The 17237-nt window shown below is 42.8% G+C and overlaps 1 protein-coding gene across 1 annotated transcript in view; it reads right to left on the bottom strand.

Annotated features, from left to right (window-relative positions):
* Window positions 1-355: 355 nt before the first annotated feature.
* The window catches only part of WWC1 (WW and C2 domain containing 1), a 63702-nt gene continuing 46820 nt past the window's right edge, over window positions 356-17237 (bottom strand). Inside the window, exons 12-23 of the mRNA XM_065734487.1 lie at window positions 13675-13783; window positions 11829-11909; window positions 8981-9067; window positions 8011-8203; window positions 6539-6691; window positions 5820-5920; window positions 4874-5021; window positions 3279-3443; window positions 2843-2935; window positions 2143-2373; window positions 1013-1134; window positions 356-515 (exon numbers count right to left, since the gene is read on the bottom strand). Coding sequence (XP_065590559.1) covers window positions 449-515; window positions 1013-1134; window positions 2143-2373; window positions 2843-2935; window positions 3279-3443; window positions 4874-5021; window positions 5820-5920; window positions 6539-6691; window positions 8011-8203; window positions 8981-9067; window positions 11829-11909; window positions 13675-13783 — 1550 coding nt within the window. The 3' untranslated portion in view covers window positions 356-448. The remainder of the gene's footprint in view (window positions 516-1012; window positions 1135-2142; window positions 2374-2842; window positions 2936-3278; window positions 3444-4873; window positions 5022-5819; window positions 5921-6538; window positions 6692-8010; window positions 8204-8980; window positions 9068-11828; window positions 11910-13674; window positions 13784-17237) is intronic.

Below are 17237 nucleotides of genomic sequence, written 5' to 3' on the forward strand. Positions count from 1 at the left end.
CCGCCACCCTCCGCCCGCGGCTTCAACGGGTGCTGCAGTAACAGTGCGGCCCGCGGGCTCGCACGGCCGTGGGGGCCCCGCGCACCGGCAGCTGCACGGAGCTCCGCCGCCGCTTATTGCCGTCGCGCCGCTAAAAGGCTGAGCTGTACAAAAGGTCTAAACAGCGTTACTTAAGAATAACAGCACCAGATGCTGCTTTTGTTCTGATTTAAAATTCTATTTCCCAAAAATACATTCCTAAATATACAAACTATACAATCTTGTCACTTTAATGCTGGTTTTCTGTGATGATATGACGTCGACCTGGCGTCCTTAAAACATCCACGCACTGACAGAAGCTCTAACGTAAAAAGGCCTCGGTGCCTTCGTATACCACATAAATAACTTCAAAAAAACAAAACCAAACTGCAGTTGTAGAAGCGTCCCGAAAGCAAATACTTCCTGGTGATCACACGTCATCCGCAGAGAGCGTTGGTATGTTTATCCTGGGCCGTGTGAAAAATGCCATTTTCTCTCTAGAAGAAGATGATCAGCTGTTAGTGCAATTCTGGTGCTGCCAGAAATGTGCATCATCTGCATTAACGTGTATCCCACCATCTGTCACCTCCAGGAACAGCAGCACACCCTCTCTCGAGCCACACCTTTTATGCACACAACAGAGATCCTTGCAGTTAAACTGATCGAATGAAAAAAGCCATTTCAGAATGCTCTTCATGCCAAAAACAATCCCACGTTAGACTTAAGGAGGCAAAGGATGGCTCCTGGATTAAAATAACAATTTACATGTTGTGTGCCAGGTGGGGAACGACCTGGACTACTACTGGCTGCTTTGAAATCACTTGCAGTGCTGCTGTTTATTTCTGACTTTCAGACTGGATTTGAAAATAGGGATTTAGTTTTAGCAGAACAGTTAACTACTTGTACAAAAAATAGATTTATCAGTACCTTAATCATCCACAAAGAAGTCAAGGTAGTCAGTTTTCATTCCCTTCAGCAAATGATCCATAATTACCTGAATGACTGTACTTCCAAAGGCTCCTTCCGACTCTGCCCTCGGAGCCGGTGTACGTCCTTGGCAGCAGCTCTCATCATTTTATCAGCTTTGAGCTCACACTTGTGTTCTGTTTTTTCCACCTAAAAAGCAGAAGCAAGCTGTTTGTGTTTCCAGGAGGAATCACTCCATCTGAATACATCTGTAAATACGGCAGTGTTTTACCTGCAGGTTTGAAGGGTTTGAAAACTGCAAACTTCTGGAACCAGAAGCCACAGAAGGTAAATTGAAGGGTTGTCAACCACTGTAACCAGGAGAGCTTTTTGTAAGGTCTACTTCAAGCCCCTTGCTAAGAATTGTGGCTGTTACCTATGCCTTCTTTATACCATGATTTTTCAGCCAACATATCAGCTCATGCAAGAACACAGTAATCCATTTTCCAAGCTCTATCCCAGCGGGCTCTTTTAAATTATTTTTAAACCAACTACATCCTGTGCCATCAGAACTTAAGAAAAAACGTTTCTATCTTATGCCAGAGGTGCTTGTGATAAATCAGGGAAGCTTAGAAGCAGCCCTATGCATAGGGAAAGTAACTTGTAGACAGAGAAAGGTTTAGTGCTAACCATTGCACGCTGCACCTACTGTGACTTGGGAGACTGAACTTTACAGAACAGATGGCATTTGTGACTTTCCATACTTGCACACGAACTATGACAGGAAATTCTTGTGCTACACATGTTCAGGAGTAACAGCATGCCACAGGAAGCTAAGGAGACAAGACAAACTCCAGCAAGGTTAGGAGAGGACACAGCTCAGGGGAGACCAGACATCCACACCAGACATACACTAACTAGAAACGATCATTTTCTAAAGCTTGGGATCACCATGCCCAAGTTTCACTGAGCCAGAGCAGATTTAGATGCTACCTTCCTAACCTTTGTATCTGCAGGAAGGCTGGCACAGTCTGCAGTCTGTAAATAGAACACCTGAGAACAGCTACCTCCATCTTCAATAGCTTGCTTGATGGAATCATAAGAACAAGACACGAGTGACTGTAGTGCTAAGGTTTAATTTCCAGGTTGTCCAAAGTCCTGTTTCTCAAATCACACTTCTCAAATGTGAAATAAAATCCAAAGGCAGGTATTACTCACTCGTTTTTCCACTAGCCTCAGCAGCAGTCGAAATCTCTCATCATCTTTCACCCACTGTGGTAACTCTTTCTCACCCTGACTTTGAGCTTGTTCTAACTGCTCCTTCAGTTCTCTCAGCACAGAGATCTCCTGGACCAGCCGATCGTGCCAGGTTTTTGAAGCCTGCAGGTCCAGTTCCAGGTCCAGTGAAGTGCGAATTAGGCGCTCTGTACCAACACACTTAATAGGAGGCTGAAAAAACAATTGTGGACAACAGTAAGAACTGCCCACACCACTCCCCCTCATGAAAGACCCAACAATTTTATGTGACCTTTTCTTGTTCTTAAAACACTTCTTAATGCAAAAAAAAAAAATTCTGCTCTGAGCATCTGAAGCTGCATTTTCTTCACCTTCTTCTCCAACTCATTACAGCACAAGCACTAACACTCTCATAACAATAAGCATAAACATTTTTGCTACTCCTACTCTAATAGAAGGAAGATATCTGAAACAATCTTCCTAAAATGATTTCTCTACATCCTTGTCATATTCTGTCATTTGAAAGTAGCCTTAAGAGAAGTATCTCGCATGCAAAGAAAAGCTTCTGAAAGAAAGCATTTGGTAACTGATTTTTGTTTCAAAAAATACTTTCTTTTAAACAGTTTCCACTTCTTTTCTGTAAACGTCTGTACCAGACAGAAAGCAAGCAGTGATGCTTTACCCGTTTCACTCTGACGCTTCGTCTCTCCATTGCATTTCGAACAAAGGGGGTTTTTTTGGAGAGCGTTGAACTGTCACTATCACTGCGATTCAGCTGAAAATGGAAGTGAAAAAACATCTGCCATCAAACATACAAGTACATGCTTACATCAGCAGCAGCATCACAGGGTTGTGTAAGCTGTGACGTAAGCAGAACTTTCAGGTTTTGTAAAGACTGCAGTAGGCGCTGCCCTCCCCCTCCCCAAAAGGCTGAAACTTCTGAAGTCAAAGGGGAAGAGAAGAAAGCAGTGTGAGGACTCAGTTAAAAAAAAAAACACAAATATATATATATATATATATATATATATATATATATATATGGGACTAAGCAAACACTGCTACCATTCTCTATTAATGAAAAGCAGTATTCTATAGATTCAGGATTGCATCTTCCTTACCCGACACACGTACTGACTTTGTGGCCCTGGTGAAAACGTTTTGGAGCGGATGATAGTGCTACCCCTGACAAACTGAGTTTGTGGTGGATTTGCTGTTCTTTTGTCTTTTGGACGAACCACAGCAGAAGATTGTGCAAGGCTCTCTGTGTTTGTCTCTTTATCCACCTGAAAGACAGATACCACGGTGTAAAGTGCCAGCTTGCCATCTTACCAGTGACACATCCAGGGCTGCCTGGCAGCCACCTGTGATAGATCTCTGCTTTCAACCCAGAAGCATCACATTTAAAACCAGACACTCTTTAGCCCTTTTCATACAGGGTGTTCTGACACTTCACTCTGAACTCAGCAGCTGCTACATTAACTGTATTGCTCCCTAAGGGCCCCACGTCCATTGACTGCTGTGCAACACAATCGAGTCCAACGAGCTCTGCCTGCTGGATCCAGTACATCAGTGTGAACTAGCAATTTCACATACAGAAAATGAGTTATCATTTTGAAGAACACTCCCCTACCTTTTGTGCATCTATGGCAAATAAAGATATAAATAGTTGTACGTACATGAACAGAGAGCAGATCTACAGCATGTTAATTGTGCTTGAGGATGTAGCAACACTCAGAATTATACAAGGTCAAAGCCACAGCTCCATTTTAATGAAAACCATTTCCATGAGTAACAAAAGAGGGCGTGAAAATGCTTATTAACCATGGGAAAAAGTGGTCATGCAATTACTTAATATTTCATGTAGGTAAGCATTTAAAAAATCAATTATGAGCTTTCAAAAAACAGCTGCAGCTCTGCTCAGCTCAACAGCAACCCAGTCAACTAACCAGCAGCAATTTCTCCCTTTAAACTGAAACCTTAAATAAAACAAGAGCTCCCTTAGCAGGAGATGAACTGAAAGGAGGAAAATGTTGATATCAGATAACAGAAAATATTCTAATAAGAATTAAAAAAAAAATGACTTTGTACAAGTCAGAAAATCTTTTGTTAGAAGGAAGAAAAAAGCCAACTGAATACACAGTCTGATGTACAGTACCACAGGACTAGACAATACTGGTTCAGAATAAAGGACTTGGAGGTAGAATTTCACTTTCCTCTTCAACAGAAGTGTCTGGAGCAGGCACAGAACATTCACACTAGCAATGCCTTGTGGTTGCCTAAGCAAACCAGTTCGCTGCCCAGAGAAACACGAGAATGATTATTTTTAATACCAATCCAAGAGAGTTTTTGGCAAGAGGAAGTCTGCACAGTCAAGCTAGCCACACAAACTCATACCTGCTGAAAGAGACAGTTTCCCAATATAATTTGAGATTTGGCCATAAGCAGAATAAAAATCAAGTAGGTACAGGTACTTCCTTACTGCAGTGGTCTGTGTCTTCAGTGTTCGTAATCAGTTCTCAATTATTGCCTCACAAAGGCTTTTTTTTCTCCTGAGGGTTTACTACTTTTGAAATTTTAAAACAAGGGTGAAGTGTAAACATTAAACATGTAAGAGCTTAAGAGAAAGGCAAGGGAAGATTTCATCCTCAAATTCTTGGATGGTGCAATTAAACGGAGGCTGCTTAAACAACAGGAAGTTGAACTAAAGCTTTACCTTTACCGCCATTTCCACGTGAGGATGGGAATTCAGACTTTCTTCTGTTTCCCACAGCAATTTTCCAGCACAGAATTCTTCCTCCTCTTCTGCTTCATTTTCACTGATCTCATCCAGTTCCTCCTGCTCAGCAACCTCTTCATCTTGCCTGTTAAGAACAGCTTCTGTTACTGAACTGGCCCGTTTTGTACAGTATCCAGAAGGGGGTTACTTCCTGTAAGCTGCTGAACAGAAATACATCCCTAAGGCAGCCAGTTGCACCTGTAGCTGTAGTGGTTCTGTAGTGACTGAGATTACACACACGAAGTTTCATGTGTAATAAGGAAAACTATAGTGAAGCTGCACTAGAAGATGACCACTGCAGCGAGAACCTTCCCTTCATACTGATCCTGCTTCAAATGGAGAAAGCTCAGGGTTCACCCATGTGCTCTGAGCTTAAGATGAGTACATTTTTCAGAATGCAACTAATCAGTTTAAAAGTGATGCTGGAGAAAATGGAAACACTTCTTTAAACATCCTTTGCAGCTCCCTTGAACTCTCTGCTGGCTTCTCAGTCAAGTTCATTAGTCTGGCTTGCATTTTTATTTCAAATGTAAGGCTCCAATTAATAAAATTTGAAGCTGAAAAAGGTAAACAACCACCAAAACTAATACTGAAGCAAAACCATCCACCATGCAGTGGAGCTTTCAGAGGTTCACAGCACATTCTACCCGAGAATGAACACAGTGCTATCGTATCTATTTTTAAGCTTTATGAGTTTTGCTCTCATTTCCCAAGCACAACCTCCGTAACAGAAGAAATAAAAATTTCACTGAAACAAAGATGGAAGCAGCTTTCCACAGCTTTGTATCACTTACGTTTTTCTCTGTACATCAGTTTTCAATCTTGAATCCCTAAATGCTCTGATAATCCCATGATAACATGACAGTGGAGCACTGCTACCTACCAGCTCTCTCCACTAGTTAAAGTGGTTCTGCTTTCCTCCAGTTTCTTCTCCACAGCTTCCAGTTCAACAGCTGTCTGCTCTAGGAGTGCTGATACGGAGTCCTGAGGAGAGCAAGAAGCTTCTTTTAAAGATACTATTCACACTGCAAACATGCCCAACCTTTTGGTCAGAACAGCTCCACCAGCTTTCTTCTGGTAGCAAGAGAAAGTTGTAACCTCAACATCCACATTGCTCAAGCAGCTCATTACATGTACAGCATACAGCCAAGACCATGTGTGTATATCTGGTCCAGCTTTTCCCACTTTTGCTATCCAGCATGTGTGTAACTACCAGACTGAGCATATTACATTCATATTGCATGCCACACATGTAGAAAGGTTAAGTGTGCCTGTATTTTGACTCATTATATATACACTGCAATATATTGCAGGAAGGTAAACTGTCTAATGAGAAGAAAAGCAAAAGTTGACACACTGCTTACACCAGACCCCATATCGTAGTCTTCATGGTCCACAAGGTGTAGATTTCAGTAAGCAGAAAGCCTGGGACAAAGGCATATCTGAAATCACCCTCCTGTTTTGCTGCATTTAGTCACACTCTCTGTTCTAAACACAGACGTGCCAGACTTTACTTCTTGTCTACTGTAAAAGTCCTTCAGCCACCCCAACAGTACTGATGAGAAGGTTTTTAGAGATTTCTTTAATTTAAGGAGTTCTTACTGTTTTATCAGTGCAGGGTATTTCAGAATGAATGTTTCCTTGTTTACTTTTCCTGTTTTGCTTCTGCAGATACTTAGAACTAAGGAGGTTATACCAACGGGTTGATTTCTCCCCAGATCTACATATTTCAGCAAGGCTAATTTGTGCTCCACCCTATTGAGAGGGAAAAATAATTTTAGTACAGTACTGAAATGAACTTGTAGTATAACAGTAAGAAGAAAATAAACAGTCAGGGCTATCTGAGTTCGGCAAATTCACCAGAGAGAAAACTTGCCCTGCTTATTTCCATTTCAACAGCATGTGAGAAATTGCACTAGTAATGCTTTATGCTTAACTAATTTAACATTGGTTAAGACTTCTAAGCCAAATATCAGGTGCCTTACTACAGGTCCTGTGTACAAGTATTAAGAAGCAGTAACAGACTTGCTGCAGCAGGGATAAGATACAGCCACAGCTTCAAAATAAAAAGGAACAGAAGAAGACCTGCAAGGCTGACAAAAACAACAACATCACTCTTTCAGACTGTCATGTTTTAGCTCTGTATATTTCATTCTTCTTGTTCTTCCTCCTTCCTTTTTTCCCACCTCGTATTTAATACGTATTCTCAACAGAAATAAAGCTGTTCTGCAATTTGTTTAATCTGTGCCTGAGTGGACTCCATTTCACCAGCATGCACCACAGGCTGCATGCTGATCCCACACGTCATGTGAGTTAACGTGGTCCCATCAGGAGCTCAGGTACAGTAGGACGTAACATGCTGCCAGACAGGAAACCTCAATTTGGAAAACGTGTTTTCTTGAACCCAGATATGCTTTGCAAAGCAAGTGAAGCAAGAAATGCAGAAACACCATAAAACCTCCTCCAGCCAAAGGAGATGCTACAAAACACTTGCAGGAGAAAATAATACAAAGTTCTGTAGCTTTACTGTTGGTTATATCCCAGTTCAACAAGCTCTACTTGTGTTCTAGAGTACATTACTCCAGAAAGAGTGGCATTTAAATCAAGTTATCCAGTTAGTACTGAGAAGGGGATAAATGTACAGGGAAATACCAACACTCAAAACAATAGTTATGTGATTTGCAATAGTGAAGCTTAAGAGCAGCTGTTTAAAAACAAAAATCATTATTATTACTTTTAATATTCTAAAGTGGCTTCAAAATTTTTCTAAGTAGTCAATTCTCAATTACATTACAACAAAAGCTTCCAAAAGGGAGAAAAAAATAAGCAAGGGTTTCACCTTAAGGGAAATCTTGCAGTCTCTGACAGTTACCAGTGGTTCTGTTATAAAACATTTATGTAACTAATGTTCCTTGCAATAACAATTTCAGGAGAAAAAGCCTTGTCTAGGACACGTCATACAGCTAAGGATTATCAGGAAGAAGACTCTGAGAAGTGGCCACAATTCAAAGCTCAAAATTCTGTTCAATTTGAAACGGAAAATAAACACAGAAAGCGTACTGAAAAATACTAACCAAACATTCTTCAAGGCGAGAATTGTCTACAGTGCAAACATCAACTCTTAAAGTCTTCTGGCGTAAGGCTGGGTAAGAGATAGAAACCCAAAATACTTCATTGTACATGAGATTGTCTGAAACTTCCACTGGCCTTGTGCGAAACAAGCAGCTTGTGCTTTCCAAACAGGGCAGGACTGCCACGCGAATGTTCCTATTGCAAAACACATGCCACAGTCAGTGCTATCATACAAGTTTGTGGTCACCTCCACGGCAAGAGCTGCATAGGTCTGCAAAAGCAAAACTCTTCCTAAGAACAGTGAACATGACTGTGCTATCCTGCACTCTGGAACGTTAGTAAACTGACATAAAAGGAACATCTCATCACAGAATGGCAGACAAGGTGGTGTGAGTTATTGTAGGTTCCATCTCTCTGAATCTTGCGACAGAAGATCGTGGGATTGTTTTACATAATGGCTCACATCTACACAGTTTGTCACTAAACAGAAACCTATATGCTAACGCTACCCTTCCGCGGAAACAGCGATGCAAAAAGCAATCAAGTGTAGTCAGCTGACTCATTATACAGCTGAACTTAAAAGTTATGCCTCAAAGGAGTCTAGTAGAAACTGTGCATTTCTCTACACGTGGGTGCATCTGTGTGCATTTCCAAAATGAGTTCTGCAGTACAGTGAGAGCCCCCTCTCCACGTGACTCAGTTGCTCCCGGTGCTGCTGGAGCTCATCTTGCTGGCTGGTGTTAATTCCAGCTGAGTTAGTCCTAGATGATACAGACCTTTGAGGAAAAAGTTGCATCTTATTCCAGTTTGAGCACAGGCCTCAGACGATGTGACGTGACAAAATTTAGAGGCATTTCAAAAGAGCTACATTTTTTTAAATAATATCTAAGTGTGAAAAACAAACCAACATCTGTTTAGCTCCTACTGGAGTCTAATACAAATACATCAAGTGTGCTTATTTTATGCACTTACACTTTTTGGTCCTGTTGTAACAGCAGTGCTTGAACATTACTCAGCTGGATGACCAGTATTGCAAACTGCTTATTTTTTTCATCATATCTGAATGGAAAAGACACCCATTAGAGAAAAGTCTGCCAGAGATGCCACAAATGAGCATTCCACTTGTTTCAGTAGTCCAGCTAAACAGCATTATACAAAAACAAGACAAAACTATAACAGGAGCATGGCCTGCTTACAGTTTATAACAAAATCAGTTTCCCATTGCATGAAAATTTGCTACCAGAACATGCAGAATAACTTCAGAATTCACAGATACAATGGACTACACATCTGTGTTACCACACTGATTTTCTGGGGATCTAGTTCATAAGTTCATAAGTTCATAAGTTCATAAGGTTGGAAAGGACCTATAAGATCATCTAGTCCAACCATCCTCCTATCACTATCTCTACCCAACTACTAAATTAAGTCCTTTAGCACCTCATCTAAACGCTTCTTGAACAGCGCTAGGGATGGTGCCTCAACCACCTCCCTAGGCAGGCCATTCCAGTGCCTGACCACTCTTTCAGAAAAGAAATGCTTCCTCAGGTCTAATCTAAATCTTCCCTGGCGCAACTTGTGGCCATTCCCTCTCGTCCTGTCATTACTTATCAGGGAGAAGAGGCCTACCCCCTCCTCACCACAACCCCCCTTCAGGAAGTGGTAGAGTGCAATAAGGCCTCCTCTGAGCCTCCTCTTCTCCAGACTAAACAATCCCAGCTCCCTCAGCCGCTCCTCATAAGACTTGTGCTCCAGGCCCCTCACCAGTTTTGTTGCCCTTCTCTGAACACGCTCCAGGGCCTCAATGTCCTTCTTGTAGTGAGGGGCCCAAAACTGAACACAGTACTCGAGGTGCGGCCGTACCAGAGCTGAGTACAGGGGGATGATCACCTCCCTGCTCCTGCTGGCTACACTATTTCTAATACAGGCCAGGATGCTGTTGGCCTTCTTAGCCACCTGGGCACACTGCCGGCTCATGTTGAGCCGAGCATCAACCAACACCCCCAGGTCCTTTTCCTCTCTACATTCTTCAAGCCATTCTGCCCCAAGCCTATAGCATTGCATGGGGTTATTGTGGCCAAAGTGCAGGACCCGGCACTTGGTCTTATTGAACCTCATCCCATTTTGCTCAGCCCAGCTGTTCAGCCTATCCAAATCCCTCTGAAGGGCCTCCCTACCCTCAGGCAGTTTGACACATCCTCCCAGCTTTGTGTCATCTGCAAACTTACTGAGGGTACACTCAATTCCCTTGTCTAGGTCATCAATAAAGATATTAAACAAGATGGGCCCCAAAACTGACCCTTGGGGGACACCACTCGTAACAGGACGCCAGCTGGACTTAACTCCATTAACCACTACCCTCTGGGCACGGCCCTCCAGCCAGTTCTCCACCCAGAGAAGAGTGAACCTGTCCACACCACGGGCTGCCAGTTTCCTTAGGAGAATACTGTGGGAGACCGTGTCAAAGGCCTTGCTGAAGTCCAGGTAGACTACATCAACAGCCTTTCCCTCATCTACCTGTCTGGTCACCCAGTCATAGAAGGAGATGAGGTTGGACAAGCACGACCTGCCCCTGGTGAACCCGTGCTGGCTGGGTCTGATCCCTTTATTGCCATGCACGTGTCGTGTGATCTCCCTCAATAACATCTGTTCCATAACTTTCCCTGATACCGAGGTCAGGCTGACAGGCCTGTAGTTCCCCGGGTCTTCCTTACGGCCTTTCTTGAAGATGGGAGTCACATCGGCAAGCCTCCAATCTTGTGGGACCTCTCCAGATAACCAGGAATGCTGATAGATGGCAGAAAGTGGCTCGGCAATCACCTCTGCTAGCTCCCTCAGCACCCTTGGGTGGATCCCATCTGGCCCCATGGACTTGTGGGAGTTCAGATGGAGGAGAAGATCTCTGACCATCTCTGCTTGAATCACAGGGGGTGCATTATGCACCCCGTCCCAGACTTCCAGGTCAGGGCAAGTACCATTTGGATAACTGTCCTGTTTATTAAAGACAGATGTGAAGAAGGCATTGAGAACCTCAGCCTTTTCCTTATCATCTGTGGTTATATTGCCTGCCTCGTTGAGTAAAGGAGGGAAATTTTCCTTAGTTTTTCTCCTGCTGTTAATATATTTGTAAAAGGGTTTCCTGTTCTCCTTTACAGCAGTAGCCAGCCTAATTTCAAGCTGGGCTTTAGCATTTCTAATTTTCTGCCTAGTTAATTGCTGTACTGAAGTAAATCTTTCAAAAGGCCTCATATGATCAAGCTAATAATAATAATAAAAAAGTTGCAGGTAGAAATACTTGATGCAAGTACAGCAAAGACATTACAGGTCACCACTGTTTCACTGTTGATGGCCATGACAAGATAATTTTATGCTACTTATTTTTTTCTAATAGTACATCATCATCTACTGAATCATTTAAGGACAAGACCTCTGTGTCTACCCTCCTATGCCTTACCTGCTTGCTTGTGGGATTCAGGTGTGGCCAGTGATTACCACTTAACCTCATCAGCTTTTCCCTCCACACACTGCACACTGAAGGAGATGGAGGGAACACAATGCTTCCTCCAGCCAAGCAATGTCAGTACTCCAACTGCTGCTTTGTACTACACCATACCACTATCACCAATTGATTTCTACTGATGTGAAAAGATAACTGGGCCAACAATCTCACAGAGATGAGTGTAATGGTCAATTACAATATAAAGAGGGTGTTATTAATACCAGTGGGATAGGGTGAATATGGTAAGTAAACAGAACAAAGCACAAACTTGAATATTCTTCCTATAGGAAGGAAAATCAAATAAAAATACGTAGTGCTTACCTCATGGCAATTTGCACTTTAGCTGTCCCAACTGCTTCCGTATCATCACTATCAAAAACCATCACTTCTGACACACACGGTCTAAGAGAAATCAAAGACAATTAAAGACTTGATTTTCCTCTTATTGAGGATGCTACCATGTAAGCAATAGAAAATCTTTTCCCTTCCATTCAGGAATTGAGCACATAGATTTTGTAAAATTAGGAACTAGAAGAAAGCCCAATTAAAGTTCAGTTGCCCTTAGAGGTATGTATTAGGTACTGCAGTCCTTATCAGCAGAAAGTCATATGCTTTCCCCTTTCACTGCCAAGAAAGCCACATGACAAGTTGTGCAAAGAGAAGGCAGGGAGGCTATTAAGGGCTCCCTTCACAGGATTTTATTAAAGACAGCTGACTGCCCAACAACAAAAATAAGACTTAACAGTTAAAATCCTGTCCTGCACCATGACAGCAAAAATTCCCAAGTTTGATTAGATTTAAGTCATTCCTTTGCTTCTTTAACAAATCAAACTCCTCTGAGAACATTAAGAGTAACAGAGTACATTGATTGGTTTTCTTTAAAGTAGCCACCTGTGTAGTTTTTCCTCCCAGTTCCTCCTCCAAACTTTTATGCGCTCTAAGTCCCAACAAGTACATTCACCATCTAACTGGCTCAGAGACAACCATGTTAAAATGGGATTAGCATCTTAGTGTCTCCCATATTACTTGGCAATCTTCTGCATCTCATTTAGAGAGGACAAATGCTCATCCTACCCTCACTATTTCTTATAGGCACTGAAACAATACTGCAGCCATTTTAAAGGCTGTCAAGTCAACAAACCAAACATGAAGTCATGTAAGATATGAATACGCATGGGATGCATTCCCTGCTTCCCCCACATTCTCTCTCCTTCCCACCCTCCCCCCTCCTTCCCCTCCCCCCATCACAGTGCTCTCTGCCCCACTGAGGGGACACAAGGGCCCTAAGATACCTCACTGTGTGATTGCTTGACTTGAAACTACAAGGTCTAATTTACAAAGCGTTCAACAAGGGAATAGACTTGTAAACACAGATTACTCATCTCTCTGGAGAATTCATTAGTGAAATAGATGAGGGTAGAGATCAGCTATTTTTCATCTCTGCAGTTACGTACAGGAAAAAAGCCCCATAATATATAAATTTGTCAATAAAAACAGTAGGAAAACCTATTGTAGGTAGAATCAAAACAGGTATCAATAAGAACATTAACTTTCAGTGTACTTTTTGTGAAACCACTCTAGACAGTTTTAGCAAATGCTGCGTCCAGAATCCCAGGAGCAGCAGTGCACTTATTATTCTTAAGCTAGGTACTAAGAAATAAAAATCTGTGCAAATCACATACTGAATCCAAGCACTCAGAAACTGCATTACAGTGCAGATAGCTATAAGGTGGTTCACAGTGATTGTGCTCCGCCGTAGTACGCCAAAGGCCTTTCGTTTTGAGTGCTGGCACTGCCACTAGCAGGACTGGCTGGCAAGAGGGAGCATTACACCTGCCAGATGGCTCTCTGCTAACAGTCACAGCTCACCAGTGCCCTCAGAAACAGATGAGCTGTTCAAGGAGTTCTCCGTGAAGACAGAAGTGACAACCCTGTTTCCAGCTACTTTTACAGTGGGATACATAAGTCATGTTTATAATCCAATTCAACCTGCTTAGAGTTTTGATTTTTCCCCAGCAATATTAAACAGTCTGAAGTTGAGAATCTTAGTCACCTAATCACAAAAAAAAAACAACCAACCCAGCCATCCAAGCAGCATTATCCCAAGTGACTCCTGTGTGTAATGCTGAATCATTAGCTTCTTCCTAGAGAAAGATCTGATGTCTACCTTTGCACAGATGCTTCATATACCCCGCTATCTCCAGCAACAGATTCATCAGACACTGCAGCTGACACGCCCGCCACCTTCAGTGCCATCTCTCCGGCTGTATTTACACCTATCAGAAAAGCACAGAGGAAAACCAAAAGCAAAGTGTTAATGAAATTGAACTGTCTGGATCAGAGGCAGCTTTTTCCTCATTCTCCCCTTGAATCACATTTTTTTCCACACCCCACCCCTCTTCTGGTAAACAACAGCACATTTCTGAACACAGGCAGCACAAAGGCAGGGTGACCTGTGCTCATCAGCCAGAGCAGAGTTAGTACTTAAGGAGAGTGCCAGACTGACCTGGAGAGCACACAGCTTTGAGACAACCAGAGGAACAGCATGCTGCAGAGAGGAGAGCAGGAGTTGCACAGTCAATGCCCATTTAAAACCTGAGTCCTGCAGCAGAGTGCCTACATATGGATGCTACACTGTGCTGGCTGCAGTGCCACAGCTGCCCCATGTACTTCTGGGGATACAGGTCCTCACATGAGGAACTTTAAAGTATTTGAAGGGCAAGAAGGTACGCAGGACAAGATGTAGAAGATACAGAGCTTCTAAACTCCAAAAAAAGTTGTACATTAATAACCATTTAAACAGCTTCTCCTGAAAGTGAGCCTTGAGCAGGTACTAGCTCTTCTGTCCTACAATCACAGACAAAAGAAAGGATGGCAAACACTGGTAACTGAGCTCTGGCCAGGAAGGGATTACTTGAGGGGTATATCCCACCTGGAAAGCTTACACCATGTTTAGCTTCAAGAAGAGGGAAAAGCAAGAGAATTCACTCCCATACCCCTAGACCAAATAGGTTAGCATACAAAAGACAGACTGTAGGTTTGGAAAGATCACATTAATTAGATAAACATGGGAAGAAAGGTTACAGGACTCAAGGCAGCAGCCACACAGAAACACCTGGAAGATGGAAGAGAAATGGAGAGAGGTGAAGCAAAAAGTTTTACACAGGGATGTTGAGAAGGAGGTGCTGGTCTCTGCTGTATGGAAACCAGGGACGGGGTGTACAGAAATGGCACAGAGCTGTGCCAGGGGAGGGCCAGACTGGGCATGAGGAAAAATTTCTACATAGTGGTCAAGCACTACAACAGGCTTCGTGGAGCAGAGGCTGATGTCTCACACCATCAGTGTTCAAGAAGCGTTTGGACAATGTCCTCATTAATATCCTTTACCATTTGGTTAGTTCTGAAGAAGTCATGCAGTTGGACTCAATGATCTTTGGTAGGTTCCTTCTAACAACTATTCCACTTCTTGTGCTACAAAACAGGGAATGATGCGCACTCAGAATTTTGGCAAATTTTGCAGACAAAATCTTCAGCCATAGGCCTGAGAACTGGGTGTGCCAGAGCAACTAACAGACACCAAGACACAACCAGCTCATCCCCCTCCAACACTGGCAGGGCCCTGGAACATCTGCTCTGCAGGTGAGGATGCACTGTGTTGTCACACTGAGAGCAACAAAGCCCACAGCAGAGGTGTGGGGAGATGCACTCCTCCTATGGGATTTCTGTCTTTCCAAAGAGATCACTTTTTCCTATTGCCTTAGGAAGGTATGCAGATTTTTTTGTTTTGCAGAGTTACATAAAGCCCCATAATTAAAAAGATATTTGAAAAACACTGGTGCAAGAAGCATGCAAACTCAACACAGGATTGTAGAATGATAAAAAGATTTGTTCCACAATTATCAGTAGAGGGTGCTACAGGTAGCACTAACATGTTGCTCACACGTGCAAGTAGTTTGGGCCAACTCAACCATTTCTGTTGACAGTACCAAAGGACTTTTTTTTTTATTTTTTTTCCCCTGAGAATGCCCATGGAACTACCGGATAGAAATAAATATCCAGATCTTTTCCCCAGAGGTCAAACCATGTGAATAAACTTTGGTATCCATAGCACAACAGATCAATCATTAACAGAAAATAGTTGAGATCTTTCATACTGGCACTCAATTCAACCTGTTCCCTCTCACACCATGTGGGAGGGCTCAGCCCCTTGCATTCCCCACACACTGGGCCCAGGTATGTAAGCATGCCAGGAATATTTCTTCTTCCTTCAGCACTGCTCTGTGCCCTTTCTTCCCTGGTTCCTCCCCTGCTTTCTAGTTGTTGGAGGTTCATGGACTGCTCCCTGAAATGCCAGTCCAGGAATCTCTTCATATTAAGTTACTTCATTAAGAACGCTGCAAATCGGTCTTCACGTACTTGAGCTCTTTTTCTCCTTTGATTACCAATGCCATTTAATCACTTCAACCCAGAAAGCCTTTGCTTTTGATACTTCCACCTGAATATCTTGTTCAAGGGGCGTGAACGGATCCTCTCAGTCCCCCAAGTGCATACTACTGATCCTTGGATACATTTCAGATCCGTAAGTCTTCAATCACTTCTTTTCCAGCCCCCTTCTTTTCGCTTGCTAGCTTTCCCATTAAGGAAGCTTAAGCCTGCCTCTATATGAGGCCTCTATTTCGTTTTTGCTGTTTTCTGGTGTCCTTTTGGGACACCTTCACCCAGGGCAGGAGCCTTAACCTGTGCAGAAAGCTTATCAGTACAGAGATGTCAGCTGGGGCATCTCAGAAGCAGAAAGCTTCACTGCAATGCTGCAGTTCCATCCCTCAGCTCCAAGATACATGAAATGCCATCAGAAAAGGCCTCAGAAGAAACAGGAACTTGTGACAACTGCAACCTGCTGTGTCCTGTTTGGTGAAGCTACATCTAAAATGAAAGCAGCTGGCAGAATTCTGACTCATCCTTACCCCAGTAAAAAAAAAAAAAACAGACACAAAAAAACATGAATACAGAGGATACACAAACACCAAAAATACAGTGGGTATATAGACATCAGAATGCTGAAGTGTAAACCTGAATGAAGATGAAGAGGTCTCTTGAAAATGACAACACACATCCATCCTTCTCCCCCATCACATTTCCTGTGAGCCACTTGGATGCTGAGCACTTGAAGTCTTACACATGCACACTAGACCTGGTACTTTTTCATGTCACTAATTAATGCAATGTTTAGGTTTCTTATTTTAAGCCGTATGTCTCTGAAGAGATATTACTCAGAAAAGCAAATTTATGGAAGAGTTCACAGCTGATTCTACTCCCTTCTGTATTCCCAAGGTGGCTGGTAACACTTGCTATGTCTTTCCTCTGCTTTATTTTTTTATTTCATTCATACAAATAATTCTAAGTATTCATTTCCTGCCATCTCCACTTTCATGGGCTCTCACTAACACACACCATAATAAGGACTTGAAAATACATGCCGTGGACTGACCTCACATCTACACCATTTCCTCAAAGAGCTACAGATAACACCAAATTCCAAGTTTTCCTATTAGTTTCACCAAATCCATTCAGCTATCACTCAGGTATCACTCAGCATCATTCAGGTGAGGGGTCTGGAGCACAAGTCTTATGAGGAGCGGCTGAGGGAGCTGGGATTGTTTAGTCTGGAGAAGTGGAGGCTCAGAGGAGACCTTATTGCACTCTACCACTTCCTGAAGGGGGGTTGTGGTG

The sequence above is a fragment of the Cyrtonyx montezumae genome, unplaced genomic scaffold (genome assembly GCF_038088225.1).
Source record: "Cyrtonyx montezumae isolate F1298 unplaced genomic scaffold, pur_monq_1.0 scaffold_18, whole genome shotgun sequence".
Taxonomy (NCBI): domain Eukaryota; kingdom Metazoa; phylum Chordata; class Aves; order Galliformes; family Odontophoridae; genus Cyrtonyx; species Cyrtonyx montezumae.